The 18,881-nt window shown below is 35.7% G+C and overlaps 1 protein-coding gene across 3 annotated transcripts in view; it reads right to left on the bottom strand.

Moving 5' to 3' along the window:
• Positions 1 to 212: 212 nt before the first annotated feature.
• The window catches only part of ANKS6 (ankyrin repeat and sterile alpha motif domain containing 6), a 38,795-nt gene continuing 20,126 nt past the window's right edge, over positions 213 to 18,881 (bottom strand). Inside the window, exons 7-17 of one of the 3 annotated variants that reach the window (XM_031589117.2) lie at positions 18,670 to 18,874; positions 17,959 to 18,008; positions 16,731 to 16,934; positions 15,032 to 15,197; positions 14,222 to 14,391; positions 11,249 to 11,438; positions 9,819 to 9,935; positions 8,079 to 8,146; positions 6,773 to 6,889; positions 5,768 to 5,864; positions 213 to 885 (exon numbers count right to left, since the gene is read on the bottom strand). In XM_031589117.2, coding sequence (XP_031444977.2) covers positions 836 to 885; positions 5,768 to 5,864; positions 6,773 to 6,889; positions 8,079 to 8,146; positions 9,819 to 9,935; positions 11,249 to 11,438; positions 14,222 to 14,391; positions 15,032 to 15,197; positions 16,731 to 16,934; positions 17,959 to 18,008; positions 18,670 to 18,874 — 1,434 coding nt within the window. In that variant the 3' untranslated portion in view covers positions 213 to 835. Of the gene's footprint in view, positions 886 to 5,767; positions 5,865 to 6,772; positions 6,890 to 8,078; positions 8,147 to 9,818; positions 9,936 to 11,248; positions 11,439 to 14,209; positions 14,392 to 15,031; positions 15,198 to 16,730; positions 16,935 to 17,958; positions 18,009 to 18,669; positions 18,875 to 18,881 lie in introns of all 3 variants that reach the window. The other 2 variants (XM_090137255.1, XM_031589115.2) reach the window with 2 other exon arrangements.

Below are 18,881 nucleotides of genomic sequence, written 5' to 3' on the forward strand. Positions count from 1 at the left end.
AATATTTCTGAGTTTTTAAAAAATGAAAATAGAATCTGAGTTTTCAGGTAACTTCTGTGTTAGTTGATCAACAGAAAATGAATTTACTATGCAGAAAATTACTTCCACTCATAATTTCTGTACAAATCCTTTCAAATGTTAACAAAAAGTTCTCAAAACATTTTGAGGACCTGCTACTGTTAGTGTTCAAGAGAAACAGCCAATATCAGTTAAATGGTTTTATTCTCAAAACAACAGATTGGCAATATAAAATATTTTAACAGTATTTTTATTTAAATATCCATGACTTATAATGCATTTTCTTAAATAAAGTGCTATTTTTACAAACAGGTATTTTGTGTTTACATTTACTGTTCTAATCTCTAAATACTGAGTAGATAAAGTGTGTTTCAGTTAATGAAGAATGCAGCATTACTTTCCCTTTATATTCCTTCCCATGAAGCCATTACGCTTTCTACTCGGTGATTTACATGCCTTCTTCCATGCTTTTATTGCTCTTGATCTTGCCTACAGGGGCCTCCTATGGGTTCTTCATCTCTGGGCACTGAAGACTAAGAAGAAAACATACATCTTCATTCTTCCCTCTTTCCTTTCTTCTCCTAAAATCCAAACCATGGAAGCTTTGAACAATTCAACTCTAAGGTTGAAATACAAAAACAATCTTTTCATTACTTTCTTTGAGGCCTTGTAGGACTGAAATCATTAACATTAATTCATAGAGTTCTATACAGGTGTACCAAGGACTAAAGTTTCAAATTTTCATTTGTATGCTTGGATTTACTCATCTGGATCCCAGACTTCACTGTAAGATCAAAATCTCTTTTTATTCCAGTAGCTACCTCTTAGGAGCAACAGTTTCTTGTGGTTTTATGGAGCAGCCAGGTGCTGAAAAAATAAAAATAAATAAATAAATCTGACAACTTGCAACCAGTGAGATTCAAAGCTTTACTCTAAAGACCACCGACAAATTCCACATTTACCACAAATAGGTTCACGTTTCCCAGTCTCACTGTTACACCTGACCCCAACAGCTTGACCCTGTAATTCATTTTACTCATCTTAAGTCCACTCCTGTAAGCAGAAATAATTTCATTTTCAGTTTATTTTCAGATATTTTGCTTTTTCTTTTTTTTTTTTTTTTCATATAATATCATTTAATCCATTTGAGTTTTCTTCATCTTAGATTCAGCTCTTCCTCCTTTCATGTCCTCCTATCCCTATGAATCTGCAGATCAGTGTCAACTATGTTCAGCCCTTTGATGAATGAGTGAATCTTGACCAACAAAAATCCCCTACATATCAGTCCTAGCAACTGGGTATTCAGAAAGTTTTGATTTGGTCCTTTACTAAAATCATCTAAACAAATACATTGCCTGAACATACTAATTCAAACCCTTCCTGTGAGAAGTACCATTTCTTCAATCCAGAGTTTTCTAAGAAATTCAGACTTTATACTGCTGCTTGCTATCTCAGTGAAGCAGAATTTTTTGTATTGCAGAGCAGTTCATCTTCCCTCATGCCTCCACAGGCTCCTCATCTGCTCTAAATCCGAACGATGAAGCAGCAATCTAGTACTGTGGTTTTATTTGTTCTTTTTGAAACACTGACTGTGTTACTAAAAAGCAACATCTTCCTAGTATGCAGTTCTCTTGTAAGGAACAGAAACCTGTCTGCTGTGATTAGAACACATCGGGAAAATGTTAAGCCTTTTCTTTTCCTTGGGAATTATAAAGTCAAAATTTCGTTGAGGTTTACACTTGGAAAGAATTAATTTCAGCAGAATTTTCTGAACATCATCAATTAATTTCCATTAATAAAGATACCAAGACAACACTCTTAATGCAAGTACTGTTTTGCCTGTTCAGAACAGGGATAAGAACCATGGTGCCCTAAATCCTACTGGCTTACATGTCCAGAAAGCCACTGCATTATTTATATTGAATAATTATTTGCCTTATGTAGTTCAGGCACAGATTTAAATGTGGAGCTCCTGCAGCCTGGACGTTCAGCCTAATCTGGTATCATTGGCAGGGGCAAGAAGGAAGGTCTCAATATCATTCTGACAGAAAACGATTATATGTTACAGCCTATTGTTTTCTGCAAAGAAGAAACATCTCAGTGCCAGCCCCAGGGATAACACAGAACCTGATGCACAAAGTAATCTCTCTCCCAGTGGTGAACTTTACTATAATTGAAACAGCTCAGCTGCCAAAACCCAATATACACTTGACAACTTTTCTACTTTCTTGTAGTGAATATCACAGAGAGCTCTGAAGCAGAGACCTCAGCAGGAGGTGCTCAATCAGAAGGTAACTGAGGTTCCAAAAGCTAGCAATTGAGTTTGAATGGCCAAAAATCCTTTAAGAAGAAACTGCAGTATCTTCTCTATCCAAGCCTGTTGCATGAAATTAGTTATGCAATCAATCCTTTATTGCTAATAGCACTGCTTTTACCTTTTCTTCCTATTGTTTTTTTTTTTCCTTCTACTGCATTTCTTAGGAGTGTAAACACAATTACTGCTGTTCTATTTTCCATTCTTGAAACATTCATATACATATTTTTCTGTTTCTATTGCTTGATATATTGAATCAGGTTGGAAAAGCACCAACAGTTCCTACACCAGTGGCAGCAGAAGAGGAACTGAGCCTGGGCAGTGGGGAATGGGGCATTTTCTGGGGAACTGAAGCTGGCTGGGAAGAGTGTAGAAGTTGTAGAGAATCACAAGTTTGGTGATGATAGTTGGTCTACAGGCTTCGGATAATTTTGAGCTTCTTTTCTCAGGAAGTCAACAAGAAGTTAGTTTTGTCAGTGATTAAGCAGCTCAACTTCTGTGAACAGAGAGCAGATTCTTGTTTATATTGCCAGGTAACAGAACTGATAAAAAACGATACTCATCTTTTCAAAGATTCCAGTGGAGATCCAGTAAAACACAGACTGCAGAGAAGGCAAGTAGTAGGAGGAAAGTAAGCATGAAAAAAAATTGAAATAATGAACCTCTGAAATGTTGTGGAAAAGAATCAAAAAAGGGAATTGAATGTCTTGTCTCATCAGCCTACTGGAATTTCTTGAAGGTGCCAACAATATTGTACACAGAAGAGATCCACTTGGTGCCTGAATTTTTAAAAGGTATTTGGCAAGTTCCAAGGCTGGCTCTTAAGATAAAGAATCCAGAGAGTAAAAACATTTCTTGTGTGGATAAAAAATAGATAAGAAGGCAGAAGATAGAAGGTCAGAGTAAACAGTGACTTTCCACAGTGGAGAGATTCATCAGTAGCATTTCACAGAGAACTATATGGACATTCAATATATGACTTGGAAAGGGCATATAGAGTCAAATGACAAATTTTCCTAAGTTATCCACATAAACAAAAATAAAGGTGAACAGTGAAGTGGAAAAAGGACTTTGTGAGACTTTAGTGACCAGACAATATCAAGGCAGACGAAATCAGATGAAGATAAAAATGAGCAAATATGAAATTAGGCATACAGGAAAAAAAAACAAAAACGTATGAATGGTGATATAAAATGCTAAGTTCTCAGCTCACTCTCAGTAGATGATCTACGCTGTAACACACAGTTCCAATGAGTACCAATTCAGTCTTCCACTGTACTTAAAAAAGCAAAGTACTAGAAGCAACTAGTAAAAGCTAAGAAAACTGAAAAGGTAAGATACTTGAAAAGCAATTACAGTATCAAGTATAAGTCAACAGTATGCCTACAGCTTGAGTATTTTATGTCAGGCTGGTATCTTCAAGTCTAAAAGGGTATAGTGGAAAAAAGAAATGAAGACAGAAAAACTATGGTATAGGGAATGTTTAAGAAGCCTCCAAGACTTCCATCTGGAAAAAGAAACACAGCTAAGGAAGAATATCACAGATATCTATAAAATCATCTGTGACATGGAGGCAGTGAAGAAGGAACAAATCATCTGCTGTAGCTTCTGATCCAGTAGGATAATCGGAAATGGACAAAGGACATGGTAAGTTCACAACAAATGAAAGATGTGAAAGCAAGTAGCTCTTTACACAAATGTCAGATGAGACCAAATGATACAGCTGTACGTGACTGTGAATTTTGGATCTCACTAAGAACAGATGCTGTTATGTTCTAAAATATTACACCTTCCTAGAAATCACTTCAAGTTCCAGAGATTACGTAAAGGTCCCACTGCTACTATTAAAAATAAAAAGCAGCTTATCTGGTGTGGAAACTTCTTTTACCTACATGTTCATTTCCTCTGCTATTGTTTCCGTTGCTGTATCTCAACCAAATCTACTTCATGGAGCTCTCACACACAATAATCCAAAAGCAAGATCTCTAATGAGCAGGAGCAACTGTTGCCTCATTCTTACAAAACAACGTTCTCCCCAGCTCTGTGCCACAATTACTGTTTTCTGTTTACCAGCATGTTGCTTGAACACATCTATGTTTCTTCAGTTCTTGAGTAATTCCAGTTCAATGCATTATTTTATCAAATTCCAAATAATGGCTTCTGCTCACTGTAGTATCTACAGAGGAGGCTCTTCAAGTCTGGGATGTTATCTAGAGACATCCAGAAGTTCCCACACATGCTGACTATTCTGAGAATAGGAAGTAAACTGCACAATGCATTCATTGATACCTGACAGTGGCTTTCAGTCATGTGGACTATATGGAATCCAGAAAGTTGCTCACAATGGCTAACTACCACAGCAATGACCAGTATTCACAAAGACAGCAGTGTAACTAGAGTTTTAACTTGCTTTCACATATTTAATGATATTCAGCTGATTGAGATTGGAACAACTGGGACTCGTTCATTACATAGGCCTTCTAAAGAACACAATACCTCAAATATTTAGCATTACCACAAAACAAGTATAGTAATTTTGTGAGTGGATGCAAGGTGAAAAATAAGCAACTGAAAAAGTAAGAGGTACTTAAGAGAATAAATTTCTTAAGGCCATTCAATGTCTTTATGTTCTTGCTAAAACACAGGTCCAGAAATACACATAGGAATAAGTTTCATCCTATTCCTCGACCTCGATTAACAGATGTGTATCTGTCTTTGGCTCAGACTGTTAGCAGGGCAGAAATTTAAAGCTTTAACATCTAAGTGTGACTGTGCTGAATGTATTTAGCTGATGTAGGTCAGAACACCTTTCCATGCATTTTGATTATAGATCTAAAATTTAAAATGCAGTTTTAGTTTTGATAGCCATTGCAATGGTTAGCAATTAACATCGGTAGTTGGAATGGGTGTATTCTAAACAAGGCCACCTGCAGGTAGTCATATAAAAATATTACCTACACAAAATAAATGCATGCATACATAAATACATAATCAAAGTAGCTGTTCAAGCCAGTATGCTAAATTGCAAACCTCAAATACGTTGGATCTACTTGATCACAGTAAAGGAAATTGTCTCATATAAACACTATAAAAAAAAGAACCAACTACCCTATACCATACAGAAACTCACCTCTCATTGATGCTCTTCATCATATACTTCAGTTTGCTATATTTATATCCATTTTCTGTGTTCAATAATAATAAATACAAAACAAAAATCTTACACTCCTTTCAAATACTACTGAAGTGCGTGCACAGATCTTATAAATATCTCTTCTTTATTGCCTTGAAATCTTCTCTACAAACTCAGTAAAAGAACAGATATGCATCAAACACAGAAAATGGTTAACTAGCTTGTTTTCCACATTCTGTGCTCTAACTAGCATTAATTAGAAATAATAATATGCCACTCAGTAAATGGCAGGTGGTACTTACTCTGGGAATGACCAGGAGGCCGTGTGTTACTAACACTACTCTCAAAGGAAGAGTGGAAGTTGTGTATAGTTTCTTGTAAAATCTGTCTCTCTCGTCCCTGTGGGAAAAAAAAAAAAAAACAAAAAACCACCACACATTAAATATTTCTGTTTCAGGAAAAAAAATATTCTAAGTTCACAAAAACATGGAAAATATGCCCTTCTACGCCCAGAGAGTCACAGTGCATTATGAGGAATAATATAAAATCCTTCTCTACCAGGTATATAGAAAATTTTGCAGTCTCCTGAAACTCTCAGACAGCAGTAAAAGCATTTTCAGGATTTTCTTCATGGCTGTAACAGCATGGAGCATCATCATCTTCTCCAAATTTGTAGCTTTGTCTCTGCTGCTTTTGATCTCACCTTGGGGAATTATCTTTATGTTTTGTTTATGTGAGCTTCCAATATCAAAGAGAGAAATAACCCTGAAACTTTAAAAAGCAGCTGAGTAGTTCAGCAGTCCAAATTAAAGAGATTCTCCAGTCCATAATCTCTTTGACATTAACAGAGCTTCTTTACATCATTGCTAGACCACTAGTATACGTGACAAGGCAGAAAAAAGTGAGAAATGAGAGAAGTGACCGTTTATCTAATTACAAAAAATAAAAATTGGTAGGAAAAACAAAGGAGACATTTTACATCATGTTCAACTTAGTGTCACTGAAATCAGTGTTCACTAACTGTAATGTGACCAACATTGTGTTAGTGTCAACTTTTAATATATTTGCCTTTGTAAAACTCTATAAAAGAGCAGTACAGTTACTGAACTAGGGAAGAGTTTATGAAATAGAACAGGAGGTACCAGAAAGTAAAGTATTCTTCAATAAACATGTTAAATGTCTTCTTTGGAAAACATTCCTTTCACTTTTCTAGCTAACATCTGCAATTGAATTTCCAAATATATATTCAATTAACAATACAAGCAAACCTGGAATTAATTTATTAAGTACCATATTTCAAAACATACCTTTCCTGCATTCAGTTCAGAAATAGCTGCCAGAATTTGCTGTCTTGAACCATCAGTTTTAATACCCAGCTCTTTCAGATCACCATCAGTAAGAGTAAGGAAGGCTTCCATATCCACCTGCATGTGAAAAAGGAAGAAGTGTTTATCTAGGTAAGATTCACTACTGAAGGACAGATTTTTTTTTTTAATTATATAAAATTACTGGAAATATATTCTATATTGTGCACGCAAAAAACTTTAATGAATTGACAGCTTCAAATGGTACCTACTTCTCCACCCTGCTGTTGAATATTAAATCTGCTGTTAATACTTCAGTTGTTTGTTATTATATTGTTAAAATGTTCATGGATTTTATTGGTCTTTAGAAAAACAGTCTTTTCCTTAGTGTAACTGTTTGTTGGACAGACTAAGGTTTTTCTCTCCTTTAAAAGCACTGCTGGATTTTCAGAATACCATGTGTACTTCTTCACTGCCTCCTAAGGAAAATTTAGGGTTTATTCATATATCAGTTATACTATATCAGAACATCCACAAAGCTGTGATAAAAACAAACATCTATAACTTCATACTGAGAGAAACTTTGCACAAAAGCATTTCTACAAAATGCTTTCTTCCTTATCACTCTAGGGAACAATAAGTCCAGTGTACGTGGTGCTGAATCTTGAACTCCACAGCAATAGCAATTTATTACATGTCCATTCACTGCCCTCTGCCTTCCAACAAATAAACATGCAATGATTATTTGCATTTGTTGATGTCTTAAACACTGAAATGAACGATTTTCATTTTCACTAATTATTTTTTTAATTCCATCATTCAGGTAAGTCACTGTCACAGGTCTCATCTACAACAACACTCAAGTTCTCCAATTTAAAATCACCTTCTGCTTATTCATAGTGGATAAAGTAGGGAAAGCAACAATCTCAGAGACTCACAGCCTGCTGTTCTCCAGCTGCAAGTGAGGTTCTAGCTGTGATTTCAGAAGTGATACAGCATGTTCTATAAACTGTTCAGCCCCATTGGATATGGACATATACAGAGAAAGCAGGATGTAAAAATGGAAGAAAAAAATATCTAAGGCATCTGTAACCAAAATGTAGATTCACTGTAAAAAGCATTGATACGTCCCTGGAGAATTCTAGGAATATCACTTTGGTCCATGTTTCAAGGTCCTCTCTGCAACTAGAAATGGTTGTAAAACTCTAATATTTAAGTTGAGATTTTGGATCATAATTTTAATGCAATGTATGTCATGCCATACTTTTTCTAAAACAGCAAAAAAATAAACCTTTTAAAAAAGATTTACCTCTTGTTCCTCAAAAATAGGCTGATATTTCTCAAGGGACAATTTTTTAAGGATGCCAGTCAGCTCATCTGTAATGTCAGAAAAAAAAAAAAAAAAGAAAAAAAAAGGGTCAGAAAAGATCAATCGTATTGATCTCTGCAATGTTAACTGCTGAGGATATATTATCAAATGATATATTCCACACCATGACATACTGCAACATAAAACCACTCACATTTACTCTGCATCAAAAATAAAAATACTGCCTTATTGTAATTCTATCTAGTCATACCTTGGTAGGATAAAATCCTTTTGCTGTATCATCCTTTCTTCCTCATAAAAACAATCTTAAATAAACAAATTTTTGAGGACAGCTTTAATGCCTAAAATGAAGGCGCTTGGCCCTGAATGGCTGATTCAGACCAGGCTGTCTATACATCAAAACTTTTCAAGAAGGCAATGAATTGAATGAGGAATTTCCACAGCATGATTCAAGAAAGTAAAATGTAGAGCAAGCACCTACCCACTCACTTATTGAAAACATAGATACAACAAGGGTACATGCAAATCTCTTCTGCTCAAGCACCTGACATCCAGTCTTGAACACAGATAGCTGAAGTCCAACTAAGTTGAAACTTGAGCAGAATTTAAGTTTCATAAGATAACCTTCCCAGGCTAACAGGTCTGGATATTGGGCTTCCTCTCAAAGTCTGAGCAACTTAAAAGCTGGAGGACCTGATAGCAACTCTTAAAACACTTTTAAAATGTGATTACCTAGTTAAAAAACAACTGCAGTTTTAAATTAACTTACCATTAGCTCTCTTGATTACACAGTACTTCTCTGAACTCAAGATTCTGTTTATTTTTACTGTTATGATGTAACAAACAATGCATGTATTACCAAAATTATCATCTGAATCAAAAAGCTAATGTAAAATGAAGAACATATCATAGAAATGTATAATAGGATCATAGAATGGCCTGGGTTGAAAAGGACCTCAAAGATCATCTAGTTTGAAGCCCCCTGATATGTGCAGGGTCACCAACCACAAGACCAGGCTGCCCAGAGCCACATCCAGCCTAGCCTTGAATGCCTCCAGCAATGGGGCATCCACAACCTCTCTGGGCAATCTGTTCCAGTGTGTCATTACCCTCTAAGTGAAAAAACACGGTGAAAACATTATACAACAAAACAATATTTAATATAATATACCCTATGTAAACTTGCTTTCAATGCAAAGACATAACCATTCCATTTTCAATTATACTTTGGTTTTATTTCCTTCTTTGTTGTTAAAAACAAGGGCAAGAATTTCACTTTCTAAGCTTCTCAAAAAGACACCAGGTATCTTGAGATGGACAGATATTTCTGTTCACTGTTCTGGAAGTCCTTTGTTTACACAGAAAACCCCATAGAAAATTGAAGTGATAACTGCAGTTGAATCTTATTTTGACAATTTGTTTAATATGCTTAACTTGTAAAGGCATATCAAACTTAGACAATATTTTCAAGTTTTCCTTTCCTCTTTTCCTCTTCCTGTTCCTGTATTATACAGTAATTTCGAACAAAACCAGAAACATCTCAAGTTTGTAATTCCCACATTGAAAGTTGTTTCACCTTTGCTTGTTCTCTAAGTTTGATTTTATTTACACTTATATCTAGTCTCTTTATCTACATGCCTGAACAAAGCATAGGTTCTCTGAGCTCTGCTACATTTAGCACCTCTTTGGTACTGTTCTATAGAAGTATGGCAAGGTTACCTTTCTCCAAGTTGTCACCACCTCCTTTTGCTCTCATATGGTTTCTTCTTTCATGATTCTCTACATCACTGGTTCTCAGAATAGGAAAAAGCTGTTGATGGTCCACCAAGTGATTACCTAAGAAAAAACCATACACACTTCTGAATCATGCTGCCTACTGATCATTCAAGCCATAACCAAAGAAAATAAACTGGGAAATTCATTTCAGTTTACTTGAAATAAGAAATAGTTAATACTACATAACTTACTCTTCTGATTACTGCTGGGCCTCTAAGCTGTTAGTGATGAAAAACCAACAGTAAGAGACCTTGAATGAAAGGACCAATCAAGTATAAAAGCTTACAAGCACAGTGAATCCAGAACTACTTCAGCTTCTGACAATCTATACCTCTGCAAGAAACTTGCTGTATCATAGCACTAGTGGTGTTGTCATAAAGTGCTGCTTCTCAAGGTGAGGTTATAACAGTTGATAGCTTGGGGAATTCCTTTTCTTTTCCAAGAATCAGTTATTTTCCTCTCTATATATTTCTAACCTGACAACTTTTTTGTTATCAAGTCGTTATTATAAAATGGCACTAACTGAAGTGTGAAAGGATTTTCTCCAGTCATCAGTACAATATGTTACAGCTAGGACATGATAAGAGGATAGAAAGTGGGTCAAACAATGCCTCCCTTTAGGATAAACAGGGCAGTACAGTGCCAGCAGAAAGTTAGTGTAAATGAAAATAGAAATCAATCCTGACACTTTCCAAACAAACAAACAAAAAGCAACCACAGCGAATATAGGACACCTGCCTCTTGCAGAAACTAGATAAAAGTATCCACATCTCTTATTTAATAGATTTTGAGCCATGTTATTTTTCTCAATTTTTGGAATGTTTACAAAAGAAAAAAAAATTAAGTAATTGATATTCTACTTCCAAATATCCTGTAGCAAGAGGACTTTTAAAAGTAGAAGTTGTAATTTAGACCTAAAAATTCAAGTTAAAAATAAATAATCTCACTGGAGAAGTATGAATTGGTATGAATCAAAAATTGTCTTTCCGTAATGATGTTTTTCATTGAATTTATTAAAAACATTTTCATTTCAAATTTGGAGAGAAGTTTTCTACCCTTAGTAAGTGATGGAAAAACATATTTAAGCCAGAAAATGGAGGAAGAAAGGACATGCCATAAAAGTGGCCTACTTGCTCTACAATAACTTTAGAATGGTAATTATCTCTCTCAAACTGGAAGTGATCATTGTTTTTGGAAGATAAACACCCACTGTTACTGATGGAATGCAAATCTCAAAGCAGAAAAGACTAAAATATCTTTTTCTACATAAGAAAATGTTCTTACTCTCATGCAGATAGACCAGTACAATTATAGTTTAAAACACTATGTAGTCTTGATAAATGAATCACCTGTAACTGCAGTGATCTACTCACCATCTTCTGTAATAGTACCACTGCTGGAACCATTGCTCTTGGCCTGTCTGTGAGAAGAGGAGAGAGAGGACTCCATGTTGTGAACCTTAGGAGACGGAGAGGGTGATGGGGAAGGTGTGAGAGTTGGTGATGTGCTTTTAGATGTAGATGAAGTTCCAGATGGAGGTCTTTTGTTCATCTCTGTTTTTGGCTACAGTTAATAACATAATTATTTAGGGAAGAAAAAAAAAAGTATTTACCTGTATATGATGTTTTAATATTATTTACAATTCATAGAATCATTTCTACAGAGCATGTAGACACAACTGGATGTATCTGTTTGATTCGTACTGCAACAGTTGAGTAATACTGATTTATTCCAGATGAGAGTCTGTTCTCTCAAATTCATTAAGGAACATAAATGTACTAAGGTTGCAATTTTGGAACAGGAAAATTATTTTTCATAAAGCAATTCTCTACATAAGCATTACAATTAGTCTGCATATAAAAGGTGACATTATTTTGACTCAGGTCAACGTAACAGAGGTTTTTTTTATTCTGTGTTTCAATTAAATAAAAAAATCCTTAATTAAAGCTCCTCAGAATGTATCAGATGCTATTTTAAACTAGCATTTCATGCAGGTATACTAAACGCCTTGCTTCACTGGAATGAAAGTTTGCAGACAGTCAAAGTGATTATTACCTAACCCCAATTTCTCTCTCTAGTCTATTATTTGACATTTGCAAAATGCTCTGCTTTTGGTGTATTGTCTGCACTTATACAAATTACATTACCCTATAAATTATTATTCAGCTTTTTGTTTCCTTTCTTTAAGTCTTGTACAGTCTCTCCTCTCACGGACAGCATTTGCAAACTGATCAGTGTAACTTCATGGCACTTTTTAGATCAGTTCCAAATTTAGACAACATAATCTTAATGGGAGGACACAAGAGTTTCCAAAATGGTTACAGACAATACATTTTCAGAACTGCTGCTTATTACAACAAAGTGGGCTGCTTAAGGTCTTGCAGCCAGTGTGGATCCCTATGTAATTGTGCAGACATTGATGTCTAGAAAATCATCCCAGAGGTGATATGTGAGCATCTATAGCGAGATCCACACCAATAATGTTTTATTATTGATGGATAAACTTACCTTCATCTAGACATATGAGCAAAGAGCACTGAAGAGTTGTTGCCTTTCTAACATACTAGCATAATTTCTATTTAAAAATCTTTTCAATAGAATTATGAACTGCATTCCCAGAAGATGATTTACAGTGCATCATTACTCACTACTTCTTTATCCCCGAACATCTTCCACTGTGAGTGTGAATAATAATTAAACTTATTACTGGCAGCAGTGTTGTAACGACAGGCCTTAAGATCAGCAGGTCAAAGCTTACAGGCACAGAAATTATACCTTAATAGGCCAACTAATGGAGCTAGGAAAAAAAGTATTATTTTTTGTATGTATAAGCAGTTCTGAAATTATTTCCAAGACAAAAACAAGCTGAGAGCAACTGCTGACAATTTAATTAGAAATATATTGTTCAGACCACCTCTGAAAAAAAAAAAGCTTTTGGTACCTGTTCAGCAGGGGAGACTTTAAGGAGGGAAGAAGATAATAAAGTGACTTTGTCTACTAGAAAGAAGAAGACAGATCATTTATAACCTGCAGAGTAGTTATGTGGAGTAGAAAGGAAGGAAAGATTATAAGTCCATAGCTTTTGGAGTCCAGCAGAGTTATAGATTTTTAGCTCTTAATCTCAATTTTAAAACACAACTGGTAGTCCATTCAGAATCAGGGCTGAAAGATCACACAGTGACTGTTCATGGAAACTATTTTGGCATTGATAGTTGCACATTTTTCTGACTGTTGCCCTCTGAAATTTTGCTTTTTAAATCACTAAAGAACTTTGTGACTGTGTTTAACATCAAACATTATTAAACATGCCTATTCCTTACTGTTCCCATAGAAGACATCAGAGAATGAGAGAGCAAATGTAATAATTTTACATTGCAGCCATTTTTGTTTCTTCAGGGAAAGCTCTAAGAAGAATCTTATGAACATGCGAAGAAAACAAAACAAAAAAAAAGAGTTGTCTGGAGATTACACAAGAAAAAGTTGAGTTTTTTCTCTTGGTCACATGTACTAACAGTTGCAGAATAAAGGACTTCAGAAATAAAACTCCAAATTATATGCTTTCTTTCTCTTGTTGTCTGAAATTTAAACTTTTCCTGTGTGAACAAACACACATTTCGCAACAGCATATAACATCTGCAAGGATGCTGCTCTCTCACATGCCTCTGTGTAGAGTCTGAAGATTTTACATCTTCATCCTTGAAAATTTTGCTTTATGCAGCCATTAGCTTCAAAGTCCACACACAAAAATGGGCAGGTCACGAGGGTAAAGCTATTTCAGAAAATCCACAGAAAAGTCAGCACAGATAAGATATCCAGTGCTTGTGAGCAAAACCTGATTTTGATAATGACATCTTGATGTTTATGCTGTTTAAAAACAACATCTTGTGGACCAGTACCTGTATACTGTTGGGATGAGCAGGTTATCTAACACTTTTCATTCGGGTTTGGAAGGAAGCCTTCCTCAGCTTTAGAGGAAAGCTTAGGAATAACAAACATGTAAAACACAAGCCTCAATTATGAGTCAAGGATGGAAATCATAAGAAATATGAATTCAAAATAACAGAACATATATTCCTCAAAATCAAGTATTACATTTACTGTTCGTAAAACAAAGTAAAATTAATAATAAAGCAAAATTGCATTTCATTATTAGGTCTGATCCTTTGAGTATTTTTAATTACAAGAAAGGTGTGTAAAGCTGTAAAGTTTCCACTGCTGTAGCAGTTAATTAATTAATTTTAGGCTGCGCAATGTCACACAGCTGTACTTATCAATCACTCATGACTGACATGTGACCTATTAAAATAAGTCAATTTAGAAGCAGAAAAACTTACATTCATTTGTACCTTTACTACGTGTCCATTACCAACTGTTTGAGCACACTGCATATCAGACAGGGTGGATGAAGGAGTTGCCTGGATTGGACTATTGTGTTGGCTGGGCTTCTGTTCAGGTAAGCCTGCTGCTTTTCTTCTTTGGGCTGCAATCTGTGATAAAACATTGTCTGCACTGCCACCTAAGGAAAACAAACAAAAAAAAAAACAACACAAAGAGTCAAGGAGATCATCAATTTTAAAAGTCTGTTAATACTCTATTCATCTGTCTTCATCATTCACTCCCACTTCAGAACTGACTGTGTAAGAGGGAACTTTAAGGCTCAGATCTTTTCCGCAACTTTCAGCAAATGAGCAAAAAAAACAGCTGTGAGAGGAGAGGAGCCAACCTTGTTTATGTGCATACACATGCATGCAGCTGACTTTCATCCTCTTTGGATACATTTCCTGCATTGCTTCACCGTATTTTCTTTACTGTTGGAAGATACAATTCAAGCCACATATGTAAGCTCCATGAAATACATGCTGTAATGGACAAGTGTACATCTGAATCACCATGAGTGGATTCAATAAAATAAAAAAGTTTTTCTGATAGAGGAGTTAAGCTATGAGACTTCTGCAACAGATGTGAGGCTTTTGCTCCCTTACATAGGTGTCCAAAGTTCACTTCTGTTCCAATATTTCACAGAAATGTTGATTGTGCAGCTAGAGTAGATTTCAGAAGAGGTTTAATACCTTCCAACATCATTAGAAATACTGCTTTTTTTTTGGTTGAATCAGGTTCAAGTGACTTTTGTATTAAAAATGATAGCAGCATGGTACCTGATCTGTTATGCAATTCTCCTCCATGCCTATTAATTCCTGCAATGTTATTGGATCCACCAGAAGAATGAGGAGAATGGTTGAAGTTGGTAGAATTTGAAGGAGATGCAGGTCTTCTTGCAAATGCTGGTAATTTGATTGGTCTCGTACCTTTGCTAACAGATGTCTGAAAAAGAAAAAAAAAATTATCTACCTCAAGCAAAACAAAAATTAAACTTCAACAGCTATTTTACATATTTTAAGTTCAGATTAGTGGCAAAAAAAAAGGTAAAATATCTTTCATGCAGAATCCTTTTTTGTCTCTCCCATCTTACAGAACAGCTACCACCTCCTTCTTAGCCTTAATATCCTTTCTTACTAATGAAGCTGCAACATGAATTTTCTGTCCTCCAGCTGCATATTCATATTCTCCTCAATGTAAACATCTACCTGCACCATTTTACTATTTTAACTGAGGCAGTAAAGATACACCTATATGCCAAATGCTTAACCACGTCTGCAACTCCCTTAAATTCTGCTTATACATTATTGGCTACTGCCAACCATTTGATATATAACACCTGAAGCTCAGCTTTTTTGTGCTTCTTAACTTGTTACTCAAATAACTTCTTCCAACTCTGACTTACAATATTTCTCTCCTTGTTCCTATTCTCTGAGTAACACATTTCTCATTTCTTTCCCTACAGAAATGTAGCTAGCGACTAGTCCTCCTTTACATGCCTTGCTCGTCTCTTTATACATGTGAGCTAAGTACCATTTATGTTACTACAATCATTTTTAGGATTATAAATTAAACCTTACCTTCCTGAGATCAATTCCCTTCTAATCATAGAATGGTTTAGGTTAGAAGGCACCTTTAAGATCACCTAGTTCCAATCCCCCTGCTGTAGGCAGGGACACCTCCCTCTCAACCATGTTGCTCAAAGCCCCATCCAGCCTGCCCTACTGCACCACATTTCACCTAAACCTCCTTATTGGTGGTATTAAGCTAACTTTCACCTAAAACAGTAAGACAGAAAAAAAATCATTTTAAAATGTCTTCACTGTCACATTTCTAGAACTGACAGGAAATACACTTCTGGACTAGTAAAATAAAGTTTACTAGGATATTAGAGTCCAATTTCAGGCAAGTAGGATTTTCTCTGTGAGCAACTAGGAGAGCAAAGGTTGTCAAGATTGTTAAGGAAAGGTCACATAATCATTAATTGCTAAAATTTTATCACTAAACTTCTCAGCATATTATGTCAGGATATTTTTGCATACAACATATCTCAGCAATTTTTCTTCACTTCCTCCCAGTTCTTAAAAAACTGAGAAACCTTCTTCTTCTCCCACAGACTGTCTTCAGAACTAGAGCAGCTTCTGATATACTAGAATGACTGTGCCTACTTTGGCAACTAATACATAAGGGTGGAAGCAACAGTCACTTTAGCAGTTTGCAGCAAATTCCTTATGGCTAGTCATTTGTTCCAATGAACATCAAACAAGACATTGTATTTCACAGAAAACTTCCACACCATTTACATTCCTTCCATAGAGGTATGTATTCTTCCTAAAAAGCAGATCTTAAAAGGAGAAGCCATTACCAAGACAATAGGTTCAAAATCATTTCTAAACACAGAACTGATGTGATTCACCAGCCAATATGCCCCGGACACAATAACACACAGTATTATTTTTACACATTTCATTTGCTTACTACATCTGAGTTCCCACTACTGTTAAAATCGTGCTTGATTGCTCTCTGTGGCCAGGCAGTTCTCATCTGTTCAGCTTTGCCATCTTTGCTGATTCGTGTTCGATCGGAATTCCAAAGCTCAAAACTTGAGGGTGGTAAGAAAGGGGGTATCACTGCTTTCAATTTATCGCTAGGCAGCCTGGTAAATGGAGCACTACTTCTCAACTGAGAGAGGGAAAAAAAGAAAGGAAAACAGAAATGAGATTCTTCTTAGAACATTATTGGGAGCTAATGCTACTGTTTTAAAGTTAAATAAAAAGATGGAGACAAATGCATTTTTAAACAAAATTAAATGGAAATGAGACATAAAAGTACCATCTGTGAAGATGCATAGCACATAATAACGGACAGAATCCAAGATGCATATTGGCATAAGGAAGTTCTTTCACTCAGTACAAAGAATACAGTTCACGAAGTGGCACAAACTGTCCCTTTCTTCATCAGTTTTAACAGGAATGTTAACAAGCAACTTCCAAAGAAACAACAAACAGGATGCTTGGTAAGGCTGTCCTCTCTGATCTCCTAGATAAGACACCTGGAAATATTGAACAACTGTTTGTTCCTGCCCTACATGTATTCACCAGAAAAAACGAAAAGAGCAGCACAAGTGATACTGGCTCCCTGGAGTTCTGTCAGTGAGTCCTATCAAAATTTACTCAATCTTCTTAAAAGAGAAAATAAAAGATCACCAACCAAATTTAATGACATCTCCACGGAGTAACCTGTAGGAAAACTTGAAGATAAAGCACAACAAAAGAAGAAACAGAATAATATAAATATACATCCCAAACTATTTCACGGTTTACTTTATTTCTCACTTCCAGATTGCTATGTTTCATGTCTTCCTCACAGCATACCACTTGTCAGTGAGTAATCAGCCATTCAGTCAATCTATTTTACTAATTCATTGCTGATCATACAAAAGGATAACTCATGAAAGAAGTCAGCATTCATCAAGAGCTGTCATACTGCACTATTTGTAGTACTTCCTAGTCTATAGAACAACATATGTATCACAGTTTGTCAGTTCCGCTCCACTGACTACCAACCAGTGATAGTTCTATTTGTAATGGTGACTTGTATATCATGTAAAACAAAAACAAAACAAAGCAAAAGCAAAACAAACAAACAACACTAAGTAAACACTAAATGCATTGTCTTCTGAACATGCCAAGAATGTTTAACATACCATGGTTGTCAATAATTCATCGTCCTTCCCTCCTTTTGCACTGTTTACACCTGAAAAATATATAAATGAAGTTTTATTGTCTGCATGCCCCTGCTTTTTATTCTTAAGGATAGCTTTTGTTTGCACAGAACTATAGAGCCACTATGGTTCAAAAAGATTTCTAAGATCAGCTAGTACAACCATTCTGAAACATTCAGCAGCTGTAACCTCAGTAAGCACAGAGAATCACATTTTCACTGATGCCTCATATACCTAAATTAAAGTCAGTAGTCTTTCTTCACATTAGAAACTGTGGGACTTTTGCACAGAGAGCTGTACAATTTCAGTAAGTTTTCTTTATAATTTGGGCTTTTCTGAACTTTTTTCTCAGATTGCTTTTAAACAAACTGATTTTCACTATATAAATTATTTTATTGAGGATAGGAACAATTCTCGAGTGGGCTGTCCATTCCTGACAAATTTAAGGGTTCCTGCTACAAAGCAGTACCAGTGTTACTGTAGCATTTCCCTGCTGAAAGAAGGTTGCCCTCAACCATCCAGCACCATCAACAGCCAGGAGTACAAATGTATCTCTTTCTACACCATACAGATAGAATTTGTTACCTTTCAGCTACACTAAACTAAACAAGAACTAATAAACTAGAAATACTATCATCTTGACTATCCCACAGGAGCTCACTTCCTATCAGACAACTCCAGCTTTATCATTACCTGTGTTATTTGTGACCCATGCCATAGGAGCATCAGTAGTTCCAGAGGAGTTTGTGTCACTCTGTGGAACTGCTTTCATGGTGGAATTTAATGAAGATTCAGGTTCATCAGGAAAAGGCCCAAACTGATTGGAAGAAAATCCATGGCGCAATGTTTGAGTCAGCTTTAGCTTGCGGAACCGATTGGACATCCTGCTCCACCAAGACTGGATT

The sequence above is a fragment of the Phasianus colchicus genome, chromosome 3 (genome assembly GCF_987193195.1).
Source record: "Phasianus colchicus chromosome 3, bPhaCol1.hap1.1, whole genome shotgun sequence".
In the NCBI taxonomy this organism is placed as follows: Eukaryota; Metazoa; Chordata; class Aves; order Galliformes; family Phasianidae; genus Phasianus; species Phasianus colchicus.